General features: G+C 44.8%; 1 protein-coding gene across 1 annotated transcript in view; it reads right to left on the minus strand.

Moving 5' to 3' along the window:
* The window catches only part of PALMD (palmdelphin), a 217,153-nt gene that overhangs the window by 64,287 nt on the left and 128,905 nt on the right, over nt 1–23,961 (minus strand). The window contains exon 3 of the mRNA XM_086954644.1: nt 12,729–12,859. Coding sequence (XP_086810770.1) covers nt 12,729–12,859 — 131 coding nt within the window. The remainder of the gene's footprint in view (nt 1–12,728; nt 12,860–23,961) is intronic.

Below are 23,961 nucleotides of genomic sequence, written 5' to 3' on the forward strand. Positions count from 1 at the left end.
AAGGCGCTGGACCAAATAATCGGGAAGGCCAAGAAAAAGAGCATTGGCATAATCTAGCCTCGAACCGACTAGAGCCTGCACTGTAATCCTCCTATGCTCCTCAGATAACAAAGGCAAAAATTTGCGGAGCATTTTCAATAGTCCGTAGCAGGTGCCGGCCAGGCCAAGGATGTGAGTGCGGAGCGACAGCTGATTGTCTAGCTTGACGCCCAGGTTTTTGGCCACCACTGAGGACTGTACAGGAGGACTCATGTCGGACGGCCACCAATGCTGCCACTCAGGATCGGCAACGCAACCAAAAAAAAGAATCTCAGACTTTCCCGAGTTGGCCCTCAGACCGTTCCGCTGGAACCAGTCGAAGACCAGCGCAAGGCAGTCCCGGATTCTCTCTCCCACAAACTCTTGGTCTTTCCCGCATGTGAAGAGGAGTTGCGTGTCGTCGGCATAAGAGACGATCTGGGCCCCATACGCCTCTACCAAGGCCGCCAGAGGGGACATAAAGATGTTAAATAATGTGGGGCTCAACACAGAACCCTGTGGAACCCCAACTCCCAATGGCGGCATCTCGGCGGAGCTCTGGGAGACCCAGACCGTCTGGCGGCGGCCTTCCAGGAAAGAAGTAAACCACCTCAGCACCGTCCCCCTCAGGCCGATGTCATAAAGCCTGGTTAGAAGCGTCTTGTGGGGGACGGTGTCGAAAGCCGCCGAGAGATCTAACATGACCAGCATGGCCCTGCCGCCGGCATCGAGAGTCTCCCTGATGATCTCGGTCACCTCAATCAGAGCTGTTTCCGTACTAAAATTAGGTCGGAAGCCCGATTGAGATGGATGGAGCAGATTATTGGCTTCCAAAAAACTAGAAAGAGCGCCGTGAGCATGTTTTTCCGTAAGCTTCGCTAGTGCAGGTAACAACGAGATAGGCCTGTAGTTCGCCAGGACTTCGGTGTCAAGGCCCGGTTTTTTTAGGAGGGGGATCACCATCGCTCTTTTCCAAGAGCTAGGGACCCGCCCCTCCCTCAGGGAGGCATTGAGGATAGGGTTGACTAAAGGGTTCACCACTGCCGCCATCCCGGCCAAAAATTTGGCGGGGCAGGGGTCAAGTGGCGAGCCAGATTTGAGGTTGGCCAACAACATAAGAGAGGCCTCGCTGGTAACAGTGGGGAAGTCGGACAGCACTGCCACCGAAGTCTGCGGCAGTCCAGAGTCCAGCTTCACACCACTCCCTCCATCCGGTTCCTCCACGAAGGTGGCCTGAATGGCCTTGATCTTATTTGTGAAGAAACCAGCGAGATCGCAGGCCCAAGCGTCCGCCGAAGCTGGGGGGGGGCGGATGGGAGCTGGGGATCGTAAACTCCTTCACAATAGTAAAGATCTCCTTGCAGGAGTTCGCAGATGCCTCTATCCTCCTAGCCAGATAAACCCTCTTGGCACCGAGAATGTCCCGATGGTAAGCCTTCAACACCGCCTTGTAGGCAAGTTTAGCCTCCCCATCGTACGCAAGGCGCCAGGCCCCCTCAGCCACCTTGCACTGCCTACGAGCCACACGGAGCACAAAGTCAGTCAATAGGTTTTTTCAACTACGAAAATATATGTTTTCAATGTTTTCGTTTTACCTGGGGCAGCAATAAGCCGATCTGATAATGTGCCAAACCCAAGGTCCATTGCTCTCAAACTGTATTGGTGCCAGAAGACGGAAAGTTCCATGATATGGCAGAATATGTCTATGATTGTTGAACATCTCTGAAAGTAAGCTTTCGTTTGCTGACACAGCTACAGATAAACTACTATTGTCTTGGATCAGGAATGTCTGTGCAAATCAGATTTATTTGAATTCATGATGTAATATACAGAAATCCTGAACATTTATGTGACCAGCCTGGAAATCCTAAAAGAACAAAGACAATTGTTTTGTGTGTTAATCCCAAAATAACATAAACAATTGTTTTGTGCGTTTTTCTACAACACAAAGTGTAATAATCTATGCATCTTGTGTCCTGATTTGCTGCTTAGTGTAAGAGCATACCAAAGAATGCACACAAGGGCCACTCTAGGTGTTCCAACCAATTATATTATTTCTACATCATAATACTATCTATGATAAAACCTAGTGCGCATGACACGTGATATATATATATATCTCAAAACCTTGTTGCACCTTCCAATCTCCTCGGAAAAACGAGCGTAGGCCGCAAGTAAGTGCTGCAATTGCTTTATTTAGTCCTTGCCGAACAAGCGGCCTTGATCACATAACAATGCTTACTATTTTCTCCCGCAATTTAAAGTTCCAGTGCTCACAAAAAATCATGGATATAGAAAGTAGATAAGTCCTCCCCACCAAATACATGCAAAAATGTGTATATATATATATATATATATATATATATATATATATATATATATATATATATATATATATATATATATATATATATATATATATATATATATATATATATACACACACACACACACAAATAGACCATTGATGTGACGTAGCAATGCAAAGTCTCCAGAGTTTAATACAAAGTATTTGAATCCGAGTTTTGAGTTAATCAATAACACTCTTGAGATCGGTTTCATTCCAACCCATTAAGTAAAGTCTCACCAGTGGGGGGCTGTCTCCAGCCACAGTGTATTATTCTGCTTCCCAGTGGGGTGAGCAAGAAGGAGAAAGATACTCAGCATCCTAGAGTCATCATCGGCCATGGATTTCACACGGTTCACTCTCAAACAGTCGTGGAGGCTCAAGGCTTCTATCAAGAACAGGAGCAAGGTTGCTGCAGAGGAGGGTCTCTTTCACCTGAGGTGACTAGACAGAAGAGCCTGTCCTGATGAGACATGTGGCTTAACTCCACACAGTTGAAACCTTCACGCAATCTTGGAGGTGCCATTGATGAACTTGTGTCAAAACTCTGATACAAATGTTTTGTAATGAACTTTGTGTAACGATCCATCCTAAATGTTATATCCTGGAAATCTGCACTGATGTGGCCCTTCTGGACCTCTTTTTCTTAGATAACAACATTGATCCTGGCTATCACTTACAGCAAATAGTGTGGTACTTGTAATGATTGTTTTTCTAAATCTATGAGAACTCAACAATTTGAGAGTGAGGGCTGTTCCGAATGATCACGCGCAACATTTATTATCTACTCTATGCTCAAGACTTTATTTTTCACTTTTTTGGGTCAGGGTTTGATAGTGTGTTGGTACGGACCATCTTTTGTATGGTATTCCACCAAATCTTTGCTTTCCAATGCTGAGCCCATTTTTTGCTGGCTCTGACTCTGTGCACCTTATCACTGCCAACCAGACTTAAAGTGCTTCTGCTTTCCCTTCTAAACATAAGTAAATTGGCATAACCTAATTGACACATTTAATTTACTGATAAGTCCCTAGTATATAGAATACCTACACCTATGGCCTGTAAATTAAATGATACACGTGGTCTGGAGCACTCAATGTGCCACCCACTAGAGTAGCACTGTAAAACATGTCTTCAGGCCTACCCTACCCCTTTACCCTGTGTGTGAAGATTTGACTACCATTTTTAATGCCTATACGTGACCTCTGAGGTAGGTCATAAATGGCCAGAGAGTGCATGATATTTAAAAAAATAGGACATGTGCATTTCATGTTTTGCGTGTCCTGTCAGTGAAAAGCCTCCAAGTCATTTTCCACAGTGGCAAGGCTAGCCCTCCGATAGGCAAACAATGGGTTACATTATACTAAGCTATAATGCTTAATTTTCGTTTAGGAGCAGCTAGTAAAAATGATTCAAAGACTCATTTTAATAGTACTTTAGAATTCAACTTAATGGTAAAGTCAGATTTTATATTAATATTTTGAAAATTACAGTTTTAGAAAATTGGCAATGGCTTGCTTAAATAAAATGTGCATTTTTGATAGTATCCAGGGTCAGCTGATGGTTCATGACTCTCATGTGAAGTTAGCTGTAATGCTCCAAGACAGCGGCCAAAAGGTTTGGGTGTGGAAAGGTGTTTTCCTTCCTTGAGCAGGATGGACCTGGGGTTGTGACAGCTCGTTCCTGAGCTTAAAAGGGTGTCTACCCTGTCACTGGCAGGTGTAGCTCACACCTAGCCATGCCTCCCTTTGTCTTCTTAGTCAGCTTGGCTTCAAACCCATTGGGGGAGGAAGATTGCCCTGGAACTGGTTTAGAGTGACCACAAGGGAAGGTTTTCCCATTAGCATAGCCAGACCTCTGGGTGGGCACAGGTAGTACTAACCAGGGGCAGAAAGGCTCTGCCATCTTGGATTTGGGTAGAGAAGGACAATGTGTGATATTTGAAAATAAAATATTGAAAACGTTCTGCAAAAGTGGGTAGGGTCACCCTGCAAACTTTATCCATTGGTTAGGGAGTTGTTAGGAGTTTCCCCCTCCCACAGACTGACAGTGGGCATAAATGTGGCACCCCAAGTACCCTTTCAGATCACTTCTGGACCTATTGAAGAACAGATGAGGACTGGACCTGTTTTCTGTGACTGGACCTGCTCTCCTTCTTGTACCCATGACAAAGAAATGGACTCTAAGAGTCATAAGGCTGACCTCATGTCTGGGCTGCAGGGACGTAACAGGCTCCAGAGGGTCTTTTCCTGTATCCCTAACTGACCAGTTCCTACTGAACCTACCCAGAACCCTGCTGCTGTCCTCTACTGAGTGATTCTTGACCCCCAAGGGTTGTTCCCAAGGTCCTGGACCATTGACTGGTGTCAATATGTACAGGTCCTATAATTTCCCGAAACCTGGGCCTTGGAAACTTTTTGCTCTGAGAACTAATGGAAGACTGGGACAAACAGTCAAGCCGGTCTGATGAAGGTACATTGCCGACAGGTCAAAGATTCAGGTTGCTCAAGCTACATTGTTCTATACAGGAGCAAATCTGATCCAGCGGAACCTTGTGGAGAAGGTGTCCAGACTCGCGGAATTGCCTTGTGCAACAGCCTGCAGCTTTGCCCTGCAGGATGAATCCAAGCTAAAAAGAACGATTAAGTCCAAAGGAAGAAGTATTCACTGGGTGACTGCACAAAAAGTATGTGGTCAGCGAGGGACCTTTTTTGGGTATGAAACTCAAATCTCTCCCACTTGAAGCTTTCCCACCAAAAGTAACAGCTTTTCCGAGACCTTGTCCAACGGCTATGCGACAACACAGAATCCTCTCCAGTCAAAGTCTGCGCCTTGCTCTGCTGCGTTTTTTTACTTCTATTCCAGAGACTGAGTAGGAAGGTAAAACTAATAATTGGGATGAACCTGGTCCCTGTATCTGGTTAGGCGCAACCAAATGACCGCTGTTGGTACTTAATGTTTTCAGAGCTATTTTGAACCTCATAACTCTGGTGCTACTATTGGATTTTTGTTTTGATGTCATTTTATTTATTAAACGTTACTCTGTTCTTCTCAATTATTTTGGGATTTGTCTTGTGTAGTGTTTTGATTTTATTGCTGGTTGAATAAATATTTACACATTGCTATAGATAAGCCTGACTACTTTTGTTCCAAGCTACCAGAGGCTTAAGAATGGGTTTATTTAGTGATATTTATGGTTCACTCAGACATGGATTGTGTTTATTATTTGTGGTAGGTTCTCAAACCCCTCAACTAATACTCCAGTCTTTTACACATTGCATGTTACTAACAAACCTAATGCTTACAGAATACATAAAGTGGACTTTGATTCTAGCCGTTTCAAACACTGGACTTTTTCGTTTTAACATCTGTTTTTTAAGTACAGGCAAAACAATTTAATAAATAGTACACGTCACAGTGTGAGAAAACAGTGGCGAAATGACATTGTGGGCTAGCTTACACAAGGGCCCCAGGGTGTAACTGGTGCTTAAGGGCCCTATGCCATCTCGAACGTCCGTCTTAGCTCATACAGCTGCAGTAGTATGGTTACATCTACTGCTGAATTTGCGTCTTCCTTTACACATAGATATGGATATATCTGAACAGTTTTGAGAACTAACATTTAGAAACCCTCAGTGACCTCACACTCACAAAAAATGCTTGTAGCTTCTGCCCTTTGTAATTTCTGGTTGCACTGTGTGGATATATATATTTTTTACAGTACCGCATGGCATAAGTCAAGTTGGGGAGGCAGTCATTGCAGACACATATCTGATGCTGTTATTATAAAATCATACTTTAAATTATTAATATTAGAAGCAAATGCTTTATGAGTGGCTAAATGTTAGCCCTCAGGAGAGTATACAAATACATGCCAACTCTTCAACTTCATTTAGATCCAGAGAAATGCACGGCCTCTATTAGGCAGGTTTGTTGCAGATCATTTTTGGGGAAAATAGTGCACAATGGCGTGCTTCTTTCATTCTCACACATGCTCTCTCTCGTTTTTAGTCTTAATGGCTGCTCATTTCCATTGTCAGTCTGTTTCACTGTCGAATTGCTGATCAAGTTCATGTCTCCTTGGATATTAGCATTTCCTGGGATATAAGCCTATCCGAAGTGAAATAAATGTGATCAGCAGTGTCATATCCCTGTGATCTGAATTATTTTCTTCATTGATAATTCCCAGCCTCTTCGATTGCCACTCTCACATTTGATTTCATTTCTTATGTGTTTACCTTTGATCTCTCCCTTGTGCTCCCTCGGTGTATTTTTATCGCCTTATTATGCCTCTTTTGTCTTGGTAATCCCATGTAGACATTTGATGAAAGTAGTGTGCAAAGGTAGTAGAATATCTAAACTTTCTTGATCTTTTTATTACAAATTGCCTTCTCAAATACTTTCCCGCTTGGATGACCATCTTTTTTTAATGAACATATTTATTAGAGCGCTTTTTTATCTCATTGATGCAAAATAATGAGGCTCTTTAGCGAGAAACCACTGCCTCTAAAAAAATAGGCTACCACTAAGTTGCAAGCTATCAGACAAAAAGCAACATTAGAGTCAGGATGAGCTACAAGACATTTTATACGCTAAATTATATGGGTTTAAATGTGACCCAAAAAAATAAACTAAAGAGAACTAAAGGGCACTGTTGAAACAATGTAAGAGCTTGCGGAATAGGGGAAACCTTGATCAGCTTTTGATTCCTTTAAATATATGCTAACAATTCAGAAGCATAATGCAGTGTAAGCATGGACCCTGTGCCTTCATCCTATTTACCCAGTCAGTGATAATCCACTAATCCCTGCAGAGCTACTGTATACATTGCTGGCTCATACCTGACCCTGGGGGAGGAGGCGCAGACACCATTACCAACTAATGTCTCCTGAGGACACGGAATGGCATAGCTCACAGTTCACCCTGCACATTTTCTGACAGGAAGTTGTATTTACAGGAGCTATAATAATAGCCGCACAGCAAATGTGTGTGTGCAATGTGAGTAGCCTATTCCAAGCAAGGCATGCATAGTAGGGATGTGGGTTTTGGTAAATGAATGTGTGGCTTGCCTATTCAGTTATGTTGTTTGAGAGGGAGCAAGGTAAAATGGAAAGATAATTGAACCATTTAGTAATCCATTATTCAGCAAGATTCTAGCAAACCAACTTTCATGCTAGTCAATAACACTAGTTATTCTTCTTGTCTAAATTAGATGCACTGCTTGTTGATTTTCCAGAATACCAATTTAACCCCATCCAGTCTTCAGAATGCAGCTTTTAGACAGAATAAGGGCTCGAAAAAAAGGATTCCATCCCTCCAACCTTTAAGAGCGTCTATCGGCCACCATACTGACCAAGAATTTTCTCCAAAATCCTTTGCCTTACTTATAAATGCCTGGTTAAATTTGCCCATACTTAACTGTGCAGCATAAATGTTCCACACATCGGCTCAAAACTTGCACTGAAATTCTCCCAGTGGACTCAAGGTCGGGGATGCTTTCAGAGAAGGAGTGGATGCACTGAAGAAACCAAGCCAACATTTTAGTTGTGGCACCTGCAGTATGGTTTCCAGTCAGGCCATGAACATTATTGACCTTTGAATCATGTATAATGCTTGGTTTAACTGTACTAACTGCTGACATATGTGTATCTAAGAAGAAAGCACAACATGAAGGACTCAGCCCTTCATCTTTCTGGGGTAGACTGAATATTATTATAGTTGATCATAGGGATGCCCTTGCCTGAAGATGTGAAGTTCTGATAACAACCAACAAAGGTAGATTGATGGTTTGAAACTAAAGGCACTCAGTGCTTGAAAAGGCAACTAACAGCAGTTACAGTCTAACAGTATCTAAGTAATAAATCTATTAGCACCCACCTCCTAATCTATCTCAGCATAGGCAGACATAAGGTCCAACCGGTCGTGCCTGCTGCACACTATCAGCGAGCTTAGCTTGCAGGAAAACAACAGTGATTAGTAGAAAGGTAGTCGGACTAAAAGTACATACAGGTTTTCCGTCTGCACCCAGGCTAAGGCTGGTGATATGCAAAATGATGAATTTAACAAGGCAGAATTAATTAACTCTTCACACATGAAAAGAACATCGCCCTGCTATGCCTTTTAAGAGTGTTAACAACAGAATGTGAATTGTTATCCATAATGATCATGCATATAATGAGGTGAAGGAAGATTTTATAGGTCTCAAATTAGTAGAGCTAAAACATTAAATGAGTGATTTTCTAGAGCAAATGAGGGTGTACCATCCATATCAGAATGATCATATTACTCTTGTGAGGATCGACGAAAATGGCAGCCAACTGTCTCCTGGGATAAATTTGGCTTTAAAAGATGGATGAAAACAGAAGCATATTTAGCTTTATTAAGTAAAGTTTCAAATATTATTGGCAGGAGACTTTGGTCAATTGCAACGTATTATTTTTGACATGGTCACAATTACAGCTGTGCCTGTATGAAATGGTGCACCCTCCTGAGGACTGCCTATATTGGTTGAACAATATTTCCAATGTGAACGAATTATATTTAAATTTACAATATGGAATGACCTAGGTATTAAGATAACTAACATCAAAATACTTGAATAGCAATATGATTACCTTTAATGTCAACTTTAAACATAACCGTTCTAAATGTGATATTAAATGTGATTTTGATGTAATTAAGCATGTGATTCAAGGGGTCAGAGCTGAAAATCAAGATTCAGCCATTCCATTTGAGGCAATTTCAACACAAAGTGAGCAAACTACACAAACTGTTTGCTAATCATTGAACGCAACTATATGTAGTACTGTAGAAGCTAGCATAATCAATGAATGGGTAATGGCTGAAAACAATGGGGTAAATAGTGTTCAACGGCTGCTTTCAATGAAATCATGCTCCTCTACAAACATGCACTAGGGGTGTGCATAGATATCTACAGACTATGTTATAGTCAACAATCAATTTTATTTTGACGTTTTTAAAGATTTTCAAGTCTTGAAATACTAGTAAAAATTACTGGTATGAAACATTTTGGTAGAGAAAGTTGTGGATAAAAAAAAACTTTAAGAAGTGTACTAAATATCAAGGAGCTTCTGTTTTGAATGGGGCAAATTATGAAAAACTGGTAGAAAAGGAGACATTTAATTAGGAGTTGAGACTGTTGCAGATTAGGAATCATTGATGTTTCTAATTCTAGCTAAAACAACGTCTCAGTATTTGTGGAAAGTATAAGGAAAACATGGTTTGATAAAGATTATAAAGTAACTAGACAATGCTTAGGAAGCTTCTTAAAAAAATACCTTTAGTCAGTAGAACCTTAATTGCCACTGCTGTAAAAAAATGCTCAACAGGAGTATAACAATCTACTTAATATCCATTAGGGAGCCTTCTCTTAAAGCATGAGCAAATATCTAAGCTGTAGTCAAAGAGAATAGTTGTGTTGGTGTTTGAAAATTGGTAGCCCCTGGATTGATGATGAGGCAATTGAAAACTAAAGTAGAAATTATTGAACAGCAACAGCAGGAATGCCTAATAGATCTGTATCTGGCAGAAAATAAGCTCAAATGACATATCAAACAGGTTGTTATATCTATCAGGATAGTTGAAAGGTTTACTAAAGAAAAGCTTTATGAACTTATTCAAACTATAAGTAAGTGTAGAGCACCAGGCCCGGATGGAATTCCGAATTTTGTAATTACAAAAGTTTTGTTGGTATATGTTCAGATTCTGCTTCCACTTTTTAAAATAATTACCTTTATGGTGGAAATTCCCTCAACTTGGAGAGGCTCCATAATAAAACCAGTTATAAAGCCCTGATGAGAAAAGAAGGATCCATCTGGTTATTGTTTAATTTCTTTGTTTATTCTGCAGCCAAAATATATTCTCCTCTGATATTTGAAGCCTTTGAAGACTGCGTGGAGAGCATTAACCTATTATTCGGTGAGTAAGGAGGATTCAAGTATTAGATGGGGGTTAATCATCAAAAGTTTGCATGTTATTAATTAGCACTAAAGGAAGTTTTTGAAAGCATATTGGCATAAAACAGTGATACTCAAAGTACGGCCGGGGGCGTTTGCGGCCCTCTTGACCTTTTCCTGCTGCCCCCCTGGTGAACAGCATCACACGCTACTGCTTAGTTGCTGAACACTAATATTAAGAAAACAAGTGTTCAATAAATAGGCAAGCATTTATTAACCTGCAAATACATGCTTGCCCGTTTATTTAACTTTTTGTTTAGACCTCCTTACACAATACCTGAGCCACCCAGACTCCCTACCACGACCCTGCTGGCATCAGTGCGGCCCTCGGACACTCCAAAGACTGTACTTTGTTGCCCCTGGGCAAATGTTTGCGATTACCCATGGCATAAAACATGACGATGCAAGGTTTTTTTTTCTCAGCACCCCAGATTTTTGTTTTATTTTTGGCAAATCTACCAGCTATCATTAGGCTTAGTAATGAATATCCACCAAAGGCCAACGAATAGCCAGGGAATAAACTACTATAGGCAGAACATTTAAACAATTCATTTGCTCGAGTGTGGGGCTGCTGACTCAATTAGGGTCACTGGATGCGGATTGAATTTTTAACAGATTAGTTATACGTGTTGCAAAAATGGAGGTTTTTCCATTTAGGATACAGGTTCTGAACTTTGCTTGAAAACTTGAACATGATACTCTTGTCAACGTTAAAAGTTATAAATACTTGGAGATTATAGTTGAAACTTCATTTAAGTAGAAATAATAGCATGAAAAAAAGGATAATTGAAGATGTAATGACAACAACAAAAGTTTGATGTGGATTAACTTGCTTATATGGTGAACTCATTTTAAAGCCTGCCATAAATATTTACCTGCAAAAGAATAACCCTATCGTTTTAGATTGGAAGTCCCGTGCTACTCATAGAATCAAAAACATCTTCTGAAGGTATTGAGGAGAAAATGTTTAAGAAGGTTCTTTTTGTGCAAATCCATGTTCTTTTTGAAGCATTAACGACTGAAATTGGGACTTTGTTGGAATTACAGTATTGCTCAAAATGTAGGTAAATGTTATATTATGGGACTAGTAAACATTGAAGCTCCCACAGTAGGCTGTTTTGTGACCAAACGAAATCTGAAAAGCTCTGGACTCTGTGAATGAAATGCAATTTAGTAATAAGCTAAAATGATTTGGTCCTGCTAATGTTAATAAGAAGGTACATTCGGTAGGCAGAATTTAGGGAAGAGGGCTTTAAAGGAAACTTCAACTCAGATGTTGGTTGATGCTGATAAAATGTGAAATTTTGGGTAGAAATCTATGGTGTATATTTATGTGATGAAATGGAGATTGGAACCTTCCAAGTGTATTGATCACTCCTTCCCGTAGGGAACATAAAAGAATAATGCTGATGTAGATGGGGCAGCTAGTCTCGTTTTTGAAGTTGAGCAGCTATTGTTGCCTTTATCGGGAAGATGAATATGTGACTGCAGTTATAAAGCATCTGATGAGCTAGGCCATTTTCTACTCCTTTGTCCAGCTTTTTCAAATGAACAAAGGAAATATCTAGGATGACTACTGGAAGACTATAAATTTCGTTCCTTGGGCGAAAACGTTTTGTTTTTATTCTTGCGCAACAAGCTATGCATCTCTGTGGTGATTTATGTTAAATCTTGTTTGAAACGAATACCTTGTTTTGATGATTGTGCCATGTAAGTTTGTTTATATGTTATATGGACTATTTATATGGACAAATTGTCTTAACATCTTCCGTGAGTCGGACGCCCCCCGACCATCTGACGTCCGATGGACGTGTGCGGAGGACGGCCGGGGGCTGTCTGAACCGCGCACTTGTGGAATTCCTCAGCACCGCAGGGGAATTCCGGCTGCAGTGAAGCGGTTAACCTTGAATTGTACAACTGCTAACAGAAGTTTAGTGCCATTCTGACTGGCCGAGACACTCCTAGTATCATACAATGAGTACAAACTAGTTTTTCTACCTGTTTAGAGGTCAATTATTCCACAATATGTGCCCCAGAATTCAGAAGTGTTACAGGAACTCTTTATGAGCCTCACTGATCAATCACTATTTTTATTTATAAAACCATATGTGTAAAAGCAATTCTGGGGGAAATTATACCTCACAAGCTTTTGAAGATGTAGTGAGCCAGGATTCCTTTATGACCACCTTAGGTTCTGAACAGATAGTCAAATATGAGTGCAATGTTTTATCTCAGTGGCTACAATTAAATGTGTTAATGCAGTCATAGGAATTGTTCAGGCACCTAAAAAGCAGAAGTCTAATACTGGCAATTGTGGTAACTTTACATGCCTAAGTTCAGAAGGTTGCAAATTTGACATAGCCCCATGGTGGCATGCACTGAGGTACCTGGCGATGTTTCTTGTTAGGACTTTTGAGAGTTGCAGGTCCTCTTGATTCTGCCTTTGCATTTCTTCCTGTTCCCTTGGCGACAGCGCACTCACTCCATCCAAGAGCCATTTTTCTCTGAGGGCCTTTTTCTAACAACAAAAATGGATATTCAATGAAATGATGATGACAACATGTGCCCAGTGAACACATTATCCAAATTCCAACATTTGTTATACTCAACTGTTCAGTTTTAGGAAACGCTGTGGCAAACTGGTCAGTTGAGCACATTCTAGAATCGGCTTTGCTAAATACAACAGGCACTTCCACTGTTTTCATTACAACAGCTGGTTGGTAACACGGTTATTGTCAGCATCAAATGGGGCTTAGGCAGGAGAATGTTGCCAATACAGCATTAAAACATTTACCCCGTCACTCAATTGGGCACTACGTATTTATTGAATACCAGAATGTGTTTGATGTATTGGTCTATTTACATGTTTATTGAATACCATCAGTTTGTGGATAGTGTAACCTCCAACAGAGGGCTCAGTGGAGTTTTGGAGCATGTACTAGCTCTGGATGGAATAACAGAAAATACACAAAGCCTCTAGCTGCTTTCTGTTTCATCACAAATTTCTTTCCCTCCTTAGAGTTGTAACTGATCATTAATGTTTCAGACTGGGTTGAAGGCACTGTTTTCAAAGATGCTTATGTTTAAAATAGACTGAGGGGACATATTTATGAGCCCCTTTGCGTTGCTCTTGTACCACGCAACGTGGTGGAAGAGTGACATAAATGAAAATAATATTTATGAAACCATGCAAGGCCACCTTGCGTGGCTTCATATATCTCGAATAATGTAACGGAGCACAAATTGCTGCATTGCATTACTCTGAGCCAGGGAGGCTTTCCATGCGTGTTCCCACACGACATCCATGGATGTTGACACATTCCTAGATTTACAAGAACTTGTAAATCTGGGAATGCGCCAAAAATATATGCCTCCCTAGGAGAGGCGTAATGAGATGAGATATGTTTATGTCTCCTAGTTTCTTCCTCTTTGTATGTGTGCTGCGTTCTTCAGCAAACAGGAAGAAGAGAAGCCTCCATGATTGCTTTTGTGCAGGAAGGTCCACCTTCTTGCACAAAAACGATCCTGCATGTAACACAGGCACCCTTGTACAATGATGCAAGGGGTCTGCTTAGTGCTAAGCAGCCCAATGAGCACTAGCGCAGGGGAAGAGACAGGAATGGGCTATATTGCCTTAATTATGGCATATTCCTGTCCCTTCCCAGTGATGCAGTACATCAAGGTGACTTTCTGCACTGCGCCACTTTTTCATAAATATGGCCCTTAGAGTGAGCTTTCAGTATGCTCCATTCAACCATTCTTTTTTTTTGACCAGCCTCGTTTACCAATTGGCTCAAGACGTTTTCAATGACAGCTTGGCTTGTTAAAATCTAGTTTGCGACATCAACATTATCGGCGCCATCTTGTCCCTTTTCAGGCTTGTATGTGCACGTAAGTAGCAGCCATTTTGAATGCCATGGCCTCTCTGCCCACTGCCGATAGCCAGCGCATCTCTCTCTCTCCGTCTAACCTCGCAAGCATCCCCCCCCTGCACGCCGACAGCCCCCGCTCTCACATGCTTGGGCTGTAAACCTCCCCTTCAGCGCAACCCTGCCTCGGAACCACATCCCGTTCCCAGCTAAACACCTCCCTCCATCCCTTTCATGATCCCGTATCTTTTGATAAGCCCCCTTTCCTCTGTGCCCGATTGTCCTGCTCGTTCCCAGGCCGCCACCTGGCCCTGCGGATGCAGTTTATTGCCCCCATACAGTAGGAAGCTTCTCCCATCAAAGGATCCACAACTGATCAAAGCCCCCACCCCATGAGATCCGATCAGTCGCACGCATTCCGGGAATCGGCGGAATGTCCAGCTGCGCGACAGTCATCACCTGTTGAGACCGGGGTGGGGACTTCTACTGTAAATGTGTGTGGGAACGGGCATGAAGCGGGGATTCCGAGGATGTCTTTCCGTACATCAAAGTATTTGCAAGAATGTGCCACATGTAATAAACTGCAATAAAGACCATAAACCTGTATATAAGAGGCCAGGCCTCAGAGATGCGGTTAGAGCACCTCGAGAAGATACCCTGTTGTCTGATTTGATGTGTTCTGCTCCGTCGGAATAAACTCCTGTTTTCTGCCTTCCAGTCTCCAGCACCTGCCTCTTTGTTTGATAGATTCGAGTAGTATGAGAGGGGGTTAGCGCCGGGCAATACTTAAAAGGTTCTTGGTCGACATCGGCCCTACCCTTTTCTACAATTGGCGTCCCAAACGTGGGGCCCATCAGTGACACGTGGATCCAGTGGGAGAGGTCCTGACGACAGAGTGAACAACTGCAATGATCGGGAGAGCTCCTGTCCGATAGACCCTTGTCTGACAGCCGATCATCCGAACTTCACCGGTTCCGAACAGACCTCTCTCGAGTGATCTACGGTCCTGACTGGGAACCATCAGGAGTGCCGCGACAGTTACAGAGAATAGAGGACGATCGGGCGCTGGATGTGGAAGACGAGAAACTGTCCATGAGGTCCGGGTAAGGTCATGTAACATGACAAATTGCGAAACGATTGTTTGATTGTTTGGAAAATACTAGTATTACTCTTCGATTGTTTGTTCATTTGAGATATTCTCTGTCTGCAAACGGGGAAGAATAGAAATATTCTCTCTTCCTTTGCAGATAGTGAAGGGTAGGTAACCCGTTGTAATCTGTCGTGCCTATTTTTCTCCCCACTGATTGATTGATTGTCCGAACATTGACTGTTCGAAGTTGGTTCTTTTGAGATATTCTCTGTTTGCAAATAACGTAGAATAGAAATATTCTGTCTAGTCTTTGCAAGTAGTGAAGGATAGGTAGTGCGGACCTTTGTCCCACGTTGTAATCTGTCATGCCTATCTTCTCCCCACTGATTGATAGTTGGTTCAGCCCGGACCGCTTATTAGAGATGAACCATCCAGCTCCACTGGAAGGCACCCCTAATAAGGACATGTTCATGAAGCATGGACTAATCGCTATAGCCTATAGCAAGCTATGGCATAAATATACAAGAAAGGATCAGGGAAGTCAGTGGCCACTGATAGGATCCTTCGATGATGATAAAATAAACGCGCTGGAAACAGCCCTTCGTAACAATAAGACAATGCCCACTATGCTTGATAGTCTCGGCATGTGGCGCAAAGAAACAGAACAATGTAAAAAGAGAAACGAAGTCAGATTAGAGAAAGAACTACGAAAAGCAGCTCACCTAGCTGCCAGAAAGTTAGAGGAAGAGATAAAGGAGATAGAGGAAGCCAAACGGAAGCAAGAGTCCGAAACATCGAGTCAGTGTCCTGTCAGAACACCCTCTACGCTCTACCCTGAGTTACCCTCGAAACAGCGAGCAAACGATGATCTATTACTAGGTCCTCCAATCATCTACATGCCCCGTCCATATGCCCCTTCCCAACCCTTAGTACAGCACCCGCCACCCCCAAGCACAGACGAGAATAGTACCAGGGCCTCGGTCCTCATGGCCTCCGCGCCGGCCGAACCCCTTGTACTCGATACAGCGCAAGCAGCAGTATTAGACGACCCTGAGGCCCGAAAGACAGATTCCACTAGAATGAACAGGTTAAGCAAGGATGAGCAAGCAGGGATCGACAACATAGTAAAGACACTAGTGGAACGGAAGGAGAGTGAGGAGTACATAATGGATATGTTCAACTCATATGCTGGGAGCCACAGACGGCACTTTGTTGTGTGGTTATGTTACCATACCCTAAATGCTTATGAGGACCGATACTGAGACAAAGGTCCCGAGAGCCTAACGACTCTATATAGAAAGGTTGACATCGTGGATGAGAGCGAGTGTGATGTGATGGACCTCCTCGCGCGTACACTTGAAGTTTTCCGCCACCTCACTGAACAGGGGTTGGAAGCTAAACCTACGACTCCTGTAGCAACCGAACCTCGAATAGAACAAGCTAATGCCATGATACCTATAAGGGAGGCTGCTCCCTACTGGGTTCCCCCACAAGGTCTGGGAACACACAATGATGTTAACCATAAAGATGCAAAAGGGAGGGTAGTTTATAACTGGGTCTACCAACCATGGGATTGGCAAGATATTCTGACGTTCCGAAAATCTCTGCCCGATTTACGAAAAACCCCACTGCCTTTTATACTGAACTAGGTACAGCCTTAGGTTCAACGATTATGACCCTAGCTGACATCGATTTGTTTTTCGGGTTATGTCTGCCAGCTGATGTGTGGAAGCAAATCCGGAAAGTCGACCACCTTGAGCTGTTCGGACATACCTGGTCACAACTCGATGGCATAGATAGACAACGAGAGCCTGGACAGAAACCTTTGAAGCCCATTTTAGAACTCCCAGACAAAATCGTGCAGAAACTGAAAACCTTGATCCCAGAAAAGAAGGTGGACTGGTCGATAGTAACGACCTGCCGCCAGAAACCCCAGGAAGACGTGTCAGAATACTTCTCCCGGTTCGAAACAGTGTTTTCCGATTACAGCGGCCAGGACATGACCACTGCAACCGGACATCAATCTGTTTGTCCAGAACTATGTTAAAGGTCTGTCGCAGGAAGTCTCTCAGAAACTACCGGCTAGCGAGAGTAGTTGGGCAGCCTCCAAACCCGCGGCTATCCTCCAGATGGCCCTGTATTACGAGCATCAGAAGAACGAGAACGATAGGGTGACCGAGAAAAAGAAAAAGGACTTGAAGGAGAGGGTGATGATCGCACAGTTACAGGGAGTGACTATAGGACGAGAGCAATACAAGGGAAATTACCAGTCGAATGCTCCTAGAAACCCACCCCCTAAAGACCGTACACCCGCACCCTATGTTGGACGTAAAGATATTGGTGAGGACCAGTGTGCATTTTGCAAGGGATTCGGCCATTGGAAATCCCAGTGTCCGGTCCTGTTAGAAACGAATAAGAATAGGGACACCAGAGATGTAGCGGGTGGACCAAGAAATAGAGGACAGGGACGAGGGTCCACGAATGACACAAATAACGACAGGCCAGGCAGACCGAACACATTTGACCGTCCCCGACAGAATCAGTACCAACAGTCTGACTGCGACGACGCCCACGACTTCGCATAGGACTGCCAAGGGCAAGGGAGGGATCCAGTCGAGCTCTATGTTGACCAGCAAGGTCCTTATGTCACCGCTAAGGTCCTGGGTACGAAGTCTCCATTTCTGGTAGACACTGGTGCAACACGTAGTGCGTTATCTAAATGACTGATTCCAAGGGCACCCTTGTCTGGCTTACTTGTAACATCGATAGGTTTCGATGGAACGCCCTCCACTAACCCCTTGTCCACACCGATCTCCTTTGACTTAGAAAATAACACCACTGACACAACGTTTTTGCTTTCATCCAACACCCCTGATGCCATTATGGGACTTGACTTATTGAAACATTTCCCAGCTACCATTAGGTGTTCGCAAGATGGAGTTCGGGTCTTTCTGTATGATAACCCGGCTCTGCTCAGACTTTTTCCTTCCCGACGCATGTTTTCCATCTCTGACGCTGACTCGTCCCTACTTGACACTCTACCTCCATATCTGTGGGCCAAAACTGACTCGGACGTAGGACGCAAGATGATCGACCCAGTGCACATAACTGTTCGACAGGACGCAATAATCCCAAAAATTCCACAATATCGGATATCGACCAAGGGCGAGAAGGCATTGGTAAAGATTATCCAGTCCCTGATAGATGCAGGAGTGGTAGAGTAAGTAGTTAGCAATGTTTGCAACAGCCCTATCCTACCCATTATAAAAAAGCAAGGTGAGGGAGATGAGAAAGCGTACCGCTTCATCATCGACCTACGAGAGGTCAACAAAGTAGTTGTACCTCAGTACCCCGTAGTCTCAGACATTACCACTATTCTGACTCTGATTCCTTCCACTGCCACCACCTTCGCTGTCATTGATCTCAAGAACGCCTTCTTCTCTATCCCCATCCACCCAGACAGCCGATACCTCTTCGGCTTCACCCTAAAAGCCCGCTCGTATAGATTCTGTCAAGCACCCCAAGGCTACACTGAAAGTCCCAGCATCTACAGCCAAGCCCTCAAGAGACAACTGGACGCAGTCCAGTTACCCGATGGAGTGGTGTTGATACAATACGTTGATGATATCCTTTTGGCGGCCGACACCACTCCACTTGCAGTCACAGCCGCCATCCAACTCCTACACTTCCTTGCGGAAAATGGCCAAAAGGTCTCCAAAAAGAAGCTGCAATTCTGCCAACCCCAGGTCACTTACCTAGGCTACCTCTTGTCCAAAGACGGGAGAAAGCTTACCCCCGACTGAACTCAGACCATTCTAGAGACCCCTGTCCCTAAAACCCAGAAACAAGTCTGCTCCCTGCTAGGCCTCACTTCCTTCTGCCGACAGTGGTTGCCAAATTTCAGCCTCATTGTGAAACCACTGCTTTCCCTGCTGGCTAAAGATGTCCCCTTCCCGCTCCCTTGGACACCTGAGTGTCAATCCTCCTTCAAAGAACTACGAGACGCCCTCTGCTCAGCCCCTGTCCTAGGAACCCCGATTACACGAAGCCCTTCTCCCTCTACACTCACGAAAGGGAGGGATGCGCTTTGTCTGTCTTGACCCAGTCCATTAGCCCAAAGCAACGCCCATGGACTTACTTCTCTGCCACTCTTGACCCCGTAGACAGAGCTTTGCCTGCCTGCCTTCGAGCTGTAGCTGCCGCTGCTATCTCTATCCGACAAAGTAAGGGGATCGTGCTCTCGAACTCCCTCACGGTGTTAGTGCCCCATGCGGTTGACACCCTCCTGAACCAGACTAAGACGCAACATTTGACTAGTGCACGACTGACTGGGTACGAACCGACTCTGCTTGCACCCCACATCACCCTGAAAAGATGCACCACGCTGAATCCAGCAACTTTGTTGCCCCTACCAGAGAACGATCCCAATGTGTCCCCTGTACATGACTGTGTGACCCTCACGGATGAACAGACTAGGAGTAGGGTTGACCTCAGAGACACAGCCATCCCAGACCCTGACGGAGAGCTGTGGGTGGACGGCTCTTGCATCAAACTCCCCGACTGCACCACCTCAGCTGCTTATGCAGTTACCACGACCCGAACTGTAGTAGAGACAGCCCGCATCACACAACGATCTGCACAGGCAGCAGAACTGATTGCCCTCCCACGAGCATGTATCCTAGCAGCAGGAATGACAGCAAGCATTTACACCAACAGCCAGTATGCCTTCGGGGTGGTTCATCATTTTGGGCTCCTATGGAAGGAGAGAGGATTCCTGACCTCACACGGCACACCGATCTTACACGGAGATCTAGTCTCTGCTCTGACTGAAGCAGTCCTCCTTCCCAAACAACTTGCAGTAATCAAATGCCAGGCACACAAAAAGGTGACAGACATCATTGGGCAGGGGAATGCACTGGCCGACATCACTGCCCGAACCACAGCCGAGAATAGGACAACGACACGCATGTATGTGACCAGGTCACAAGCAGAAAAATGGACGGACGCTAGGGAAACTATTAGATACATCCAAATGGCCAGCTCACAACACGAATTGACTGAATGGGCAGACGATGAAGGCTGCTGGCGGACAAAAGACACGAACAAATGGTTGCTACCCGATTCATACCTGATCCCCATACTGACCATGGCACACTCTCCTGCACACATAGGATCTGCCCCTATGACCGAGCTTGTCTCCTAAGTTTGGCACAATGACAAGATCGCAGACTCTGCTAAACGTCTGGTCCAACAATGTCTGATATGCCTGCAACACAACCCTGGGAAAGGAACTGTAGTACCTCGGGCAGGGTTTGGGGTTCCCAATCATCCATTTGAAGTCCTGCAGATGGACTACATCCAACTAGAAAGATGGCAAGGTCTGAAGTATGTACTTGTTGTCGTGTGCGCATTTAGCAAGTGGGTGGAAGCCTATCCAACTTGCGACAACACTGCCATTGCCACTGCAAAGGTACTACTGAAAGAATTCTTTCCTTGTTACGGCCTTTGTTGAATTTTGTGGAGCGACAATGGCCCCCACTTCGTAGCCGAAGTTATCCAACTCATCTTGAAGGGGTTGGGTGTAAAACAAAAATTCCACGCAGTCTTCCACCCCCAATCTGCTGGACTAGTTGAACGACATAATGCCACACTGAAGCTCAAACTAGCTAAGATAGTGGCTACCACAGGACTGAAATGGCCAAACGCTCTCCCACTGGCATTGCTATCAATGCGTTCCACCCCCACCAAACACCATTTGACACCTTACAAGGTCGTTTTCGGCCGGCCCATGAGCGTCTGGTCTGCACCAAAACCGACTTCCATTCACGACGTCCCAGACGTCCTAATGTCTGCTTATATGTACAACCTGACTAAGACACTGTCTGTTATCCATCAACAGGTGCTGCATACCATTCCTGATGCTTCCGGGGGCCCCGGACATGATATTCAACCTGGTGACTATGTATTAGTCAAGAATTTCCAGTGTGCAAAGAGTCTGGAACCTCGGTGGACGGGCCCCTGGCAAGTCTTGATCACCACCCGAACAGCTCTTCGAGTGGAGGGGAAGCGAAACGCTGCACGCACACCACTACAAAAAGATCTCCTCAACCCTGACGACGTCCGAAGACGTGAACACCCAAGAAGAGCTCCTGAACAAAGATCGACCATCCCTGAACTGTTACCCAGATAAAGAGGCGCTTGAGCTGACAGAATTTCCCGATCCCACTGTGCCGTCCAGAGAAGGGTATAACCTGCGACGAAAGGAGGGAGCTTCGGCTAAGCAGACCACTGACTAAGTTATCATTCTCAGAGCGGTGGCCTAACACTACTAAGGCTGCCAGGAGAGAAGCCAAACGAAATTTGTGGCCCGCTACCGAGCCCCTTGAAGATGATGGAAGCGCCCGATATGAAGATGAATGAAGCCCCCAGCACGAAGATGATGGAAGCAACCGGACATCCGAAGATTCACTACCGAATCCCAAAGACTGACAAAATCCACAGCTCAAAGACTATTGCTCTCTTTATCGCCCTTCTCTTTTGCCTCCTTCTCATGACCACCCTCTGGATCGTGGAAGAGAGCGCACAAGCTCCTAAGACATTTCTGACCACTGCACAGCCTACCACAATGAAAGAACATTACCTGGTTTCTCTTTCACCTCAACTCCGAGAAAGACGTAAGGAGTTTTGGAACAACTCCTTTGTGCAACTGCTGCACCAGCACAATCTTGCCACCAACGCCACCAACTGCTGGATATGTGGGTTGTTACCCCACACCACTGGACATTCCATCCCCTTCATCCCTTCACCTTTCTCAGTTCACGGCTCCTGCCTTGCTTGGCTGCTCCTCTTGCAAGAAAGCTACAGGGATAATGCCACTTCCAGCAGAACTATGACACATTTCTTTCATGGGGTCTGGCAGAACAAAACAGGGAGAACTGCTGCACACTTTTGACCCCTGATATCCAACGACTCTATTCATATGGATATCCCTGTCAAAGAACGGATTGAAATGCAGGTGTTCAACAACCCAACCAGACCCACCTTCTCCTACCTCCGGAAACGAACAGCTGCCACCCTGACTGTGGCCCTATCCGTCGTCAATGTCTCAGGCCTTATGTGCATCGAAGGGCTTGGGACACAGCTGGTAGGCCACAGCGCTTGCCGCATCACCAGAACTCTGGACTCAACTGATCCACCCTCTTTTGTCACTTCTCCGAATATGTACTTTGTTTGTGGCACAAAAGCTTACACCTGGCTCCCCAAAGGCTGGGGGGGTACCTGTTACATTGCCTTCATCTTTCCTCCGACCTATGTGGCTCCAGCGAACCATCACTGACAAAAACGAGCAAAAGACATTGAGCAAGCCGACTCCACCGGAGCACAGTTCCTTGACGCAATGAAGGGACTTGTTCCACTCTGGGGTCGATGGCGAACAGCCGTGCCATCCGACATTTGACCCAGGCAGTTGAAACGACAATGAACATTACAGCTGGCATCCTTGCGAACAATACAGCCGAGCTTCAAGCGGTCCGCCTGGTGGCTCTTCAGAACCGCCTTGTTCTAGATGTGGTTCTAGCGGAACGTGGAGGAGCATGCCGTATCATTAGGTCCAGATGTTGCACCTACATACCGGACAACTCACCCTCAGTGTACAAAGCCATTGAACACATCCACAGACTTTCCTCAGAAGTTCACCAGGAACAAGAAGAATGGTCGCTTGGTGGTTGGTTCTGGAGTACCGTGAAGAACTGGGGGTGGAGGTTATTTATGATCATACTGATACCGATTGTCGTAATATGTGGATTCTGCCTGGGTATTCAATGCTTGCCACCTCTGTGTTCACTATGTGCAAACTGTATCTGCCCTAAGACTCTGGACTTTGAAATCGAACGCATGAAAGCATTGTACGATGTCGAGGTTAGAAATATAATGGGGATAGACATTGACTAACAAGCTAGCTAGTTATGTTGAAAAGGGAGGACTGTTAAAATCTAGTTTGCTACATCAACATTATCGGCGCCATCTTGTCCCTTTTCAGGCTTGTATGTGTGCGTAAGTAGCAGCCAGTTTGAATGCCATGGCCTCTCTGCCCACTGCCGAGAGCCAGCGCATCTCTCTCTCTCCCTCTAACCTCGCAAGCATCCCCCCCGCTTGCCGACAGCCCCCGCTCTCACATGCTTGGGCTATAAACCTCCCCTTCAGCGCAACCCTGCCTCGGAACCACATCCCGTTCCCAGCTAAACACCTCTCTCCATCCCTTTCATGATCCCGTATCTTTTGATAAACCCCCTTTCCTCTGTGCCCGATTGTCCTGCTCGTTCCCAGGCCGCCACCTGGCCCTGCGGATGCAGTTTATTGCCCCCATACAGTAGGAAGCTTCTCCCATCAAATGATCCACAACTGATCAAAGCCCCCACCCCAAGAGATCCGATCAGTCGCACGCATTCCGGGAATCGGCAGAATGTCCAGCTGCGCGACAGTCATCACCTGTTAAGACCTGGGTGGGGACTTCTACTGTAAATGTGTGTGGGAACGGGCATGTAGTGAGGATTCCGAGGATGTCTTTCCGTACATCAAAGTATTTGCAAGAATGTGCCACATGTAATAAACTGCAATAAAGACCATAAACCTGTGTATAAGAGGCCAGGCCTCAGAGATGCG

The sequence above is a fragment of the Lissotriton vulgaris genome, chromosome 1_1 (genome assembly GCF_964263255.1).
Source record: "Lissotriton vulgaris chromosome 1_1, aLisVul1.2, whole genome shotgun sequence".
Taxonomy (NCBI): Eukaryota; Metazoa; Chordata; class Amphibia; order Caudata; family Salamandridae; genus Lissotriton; species Lissotriton vulgaris.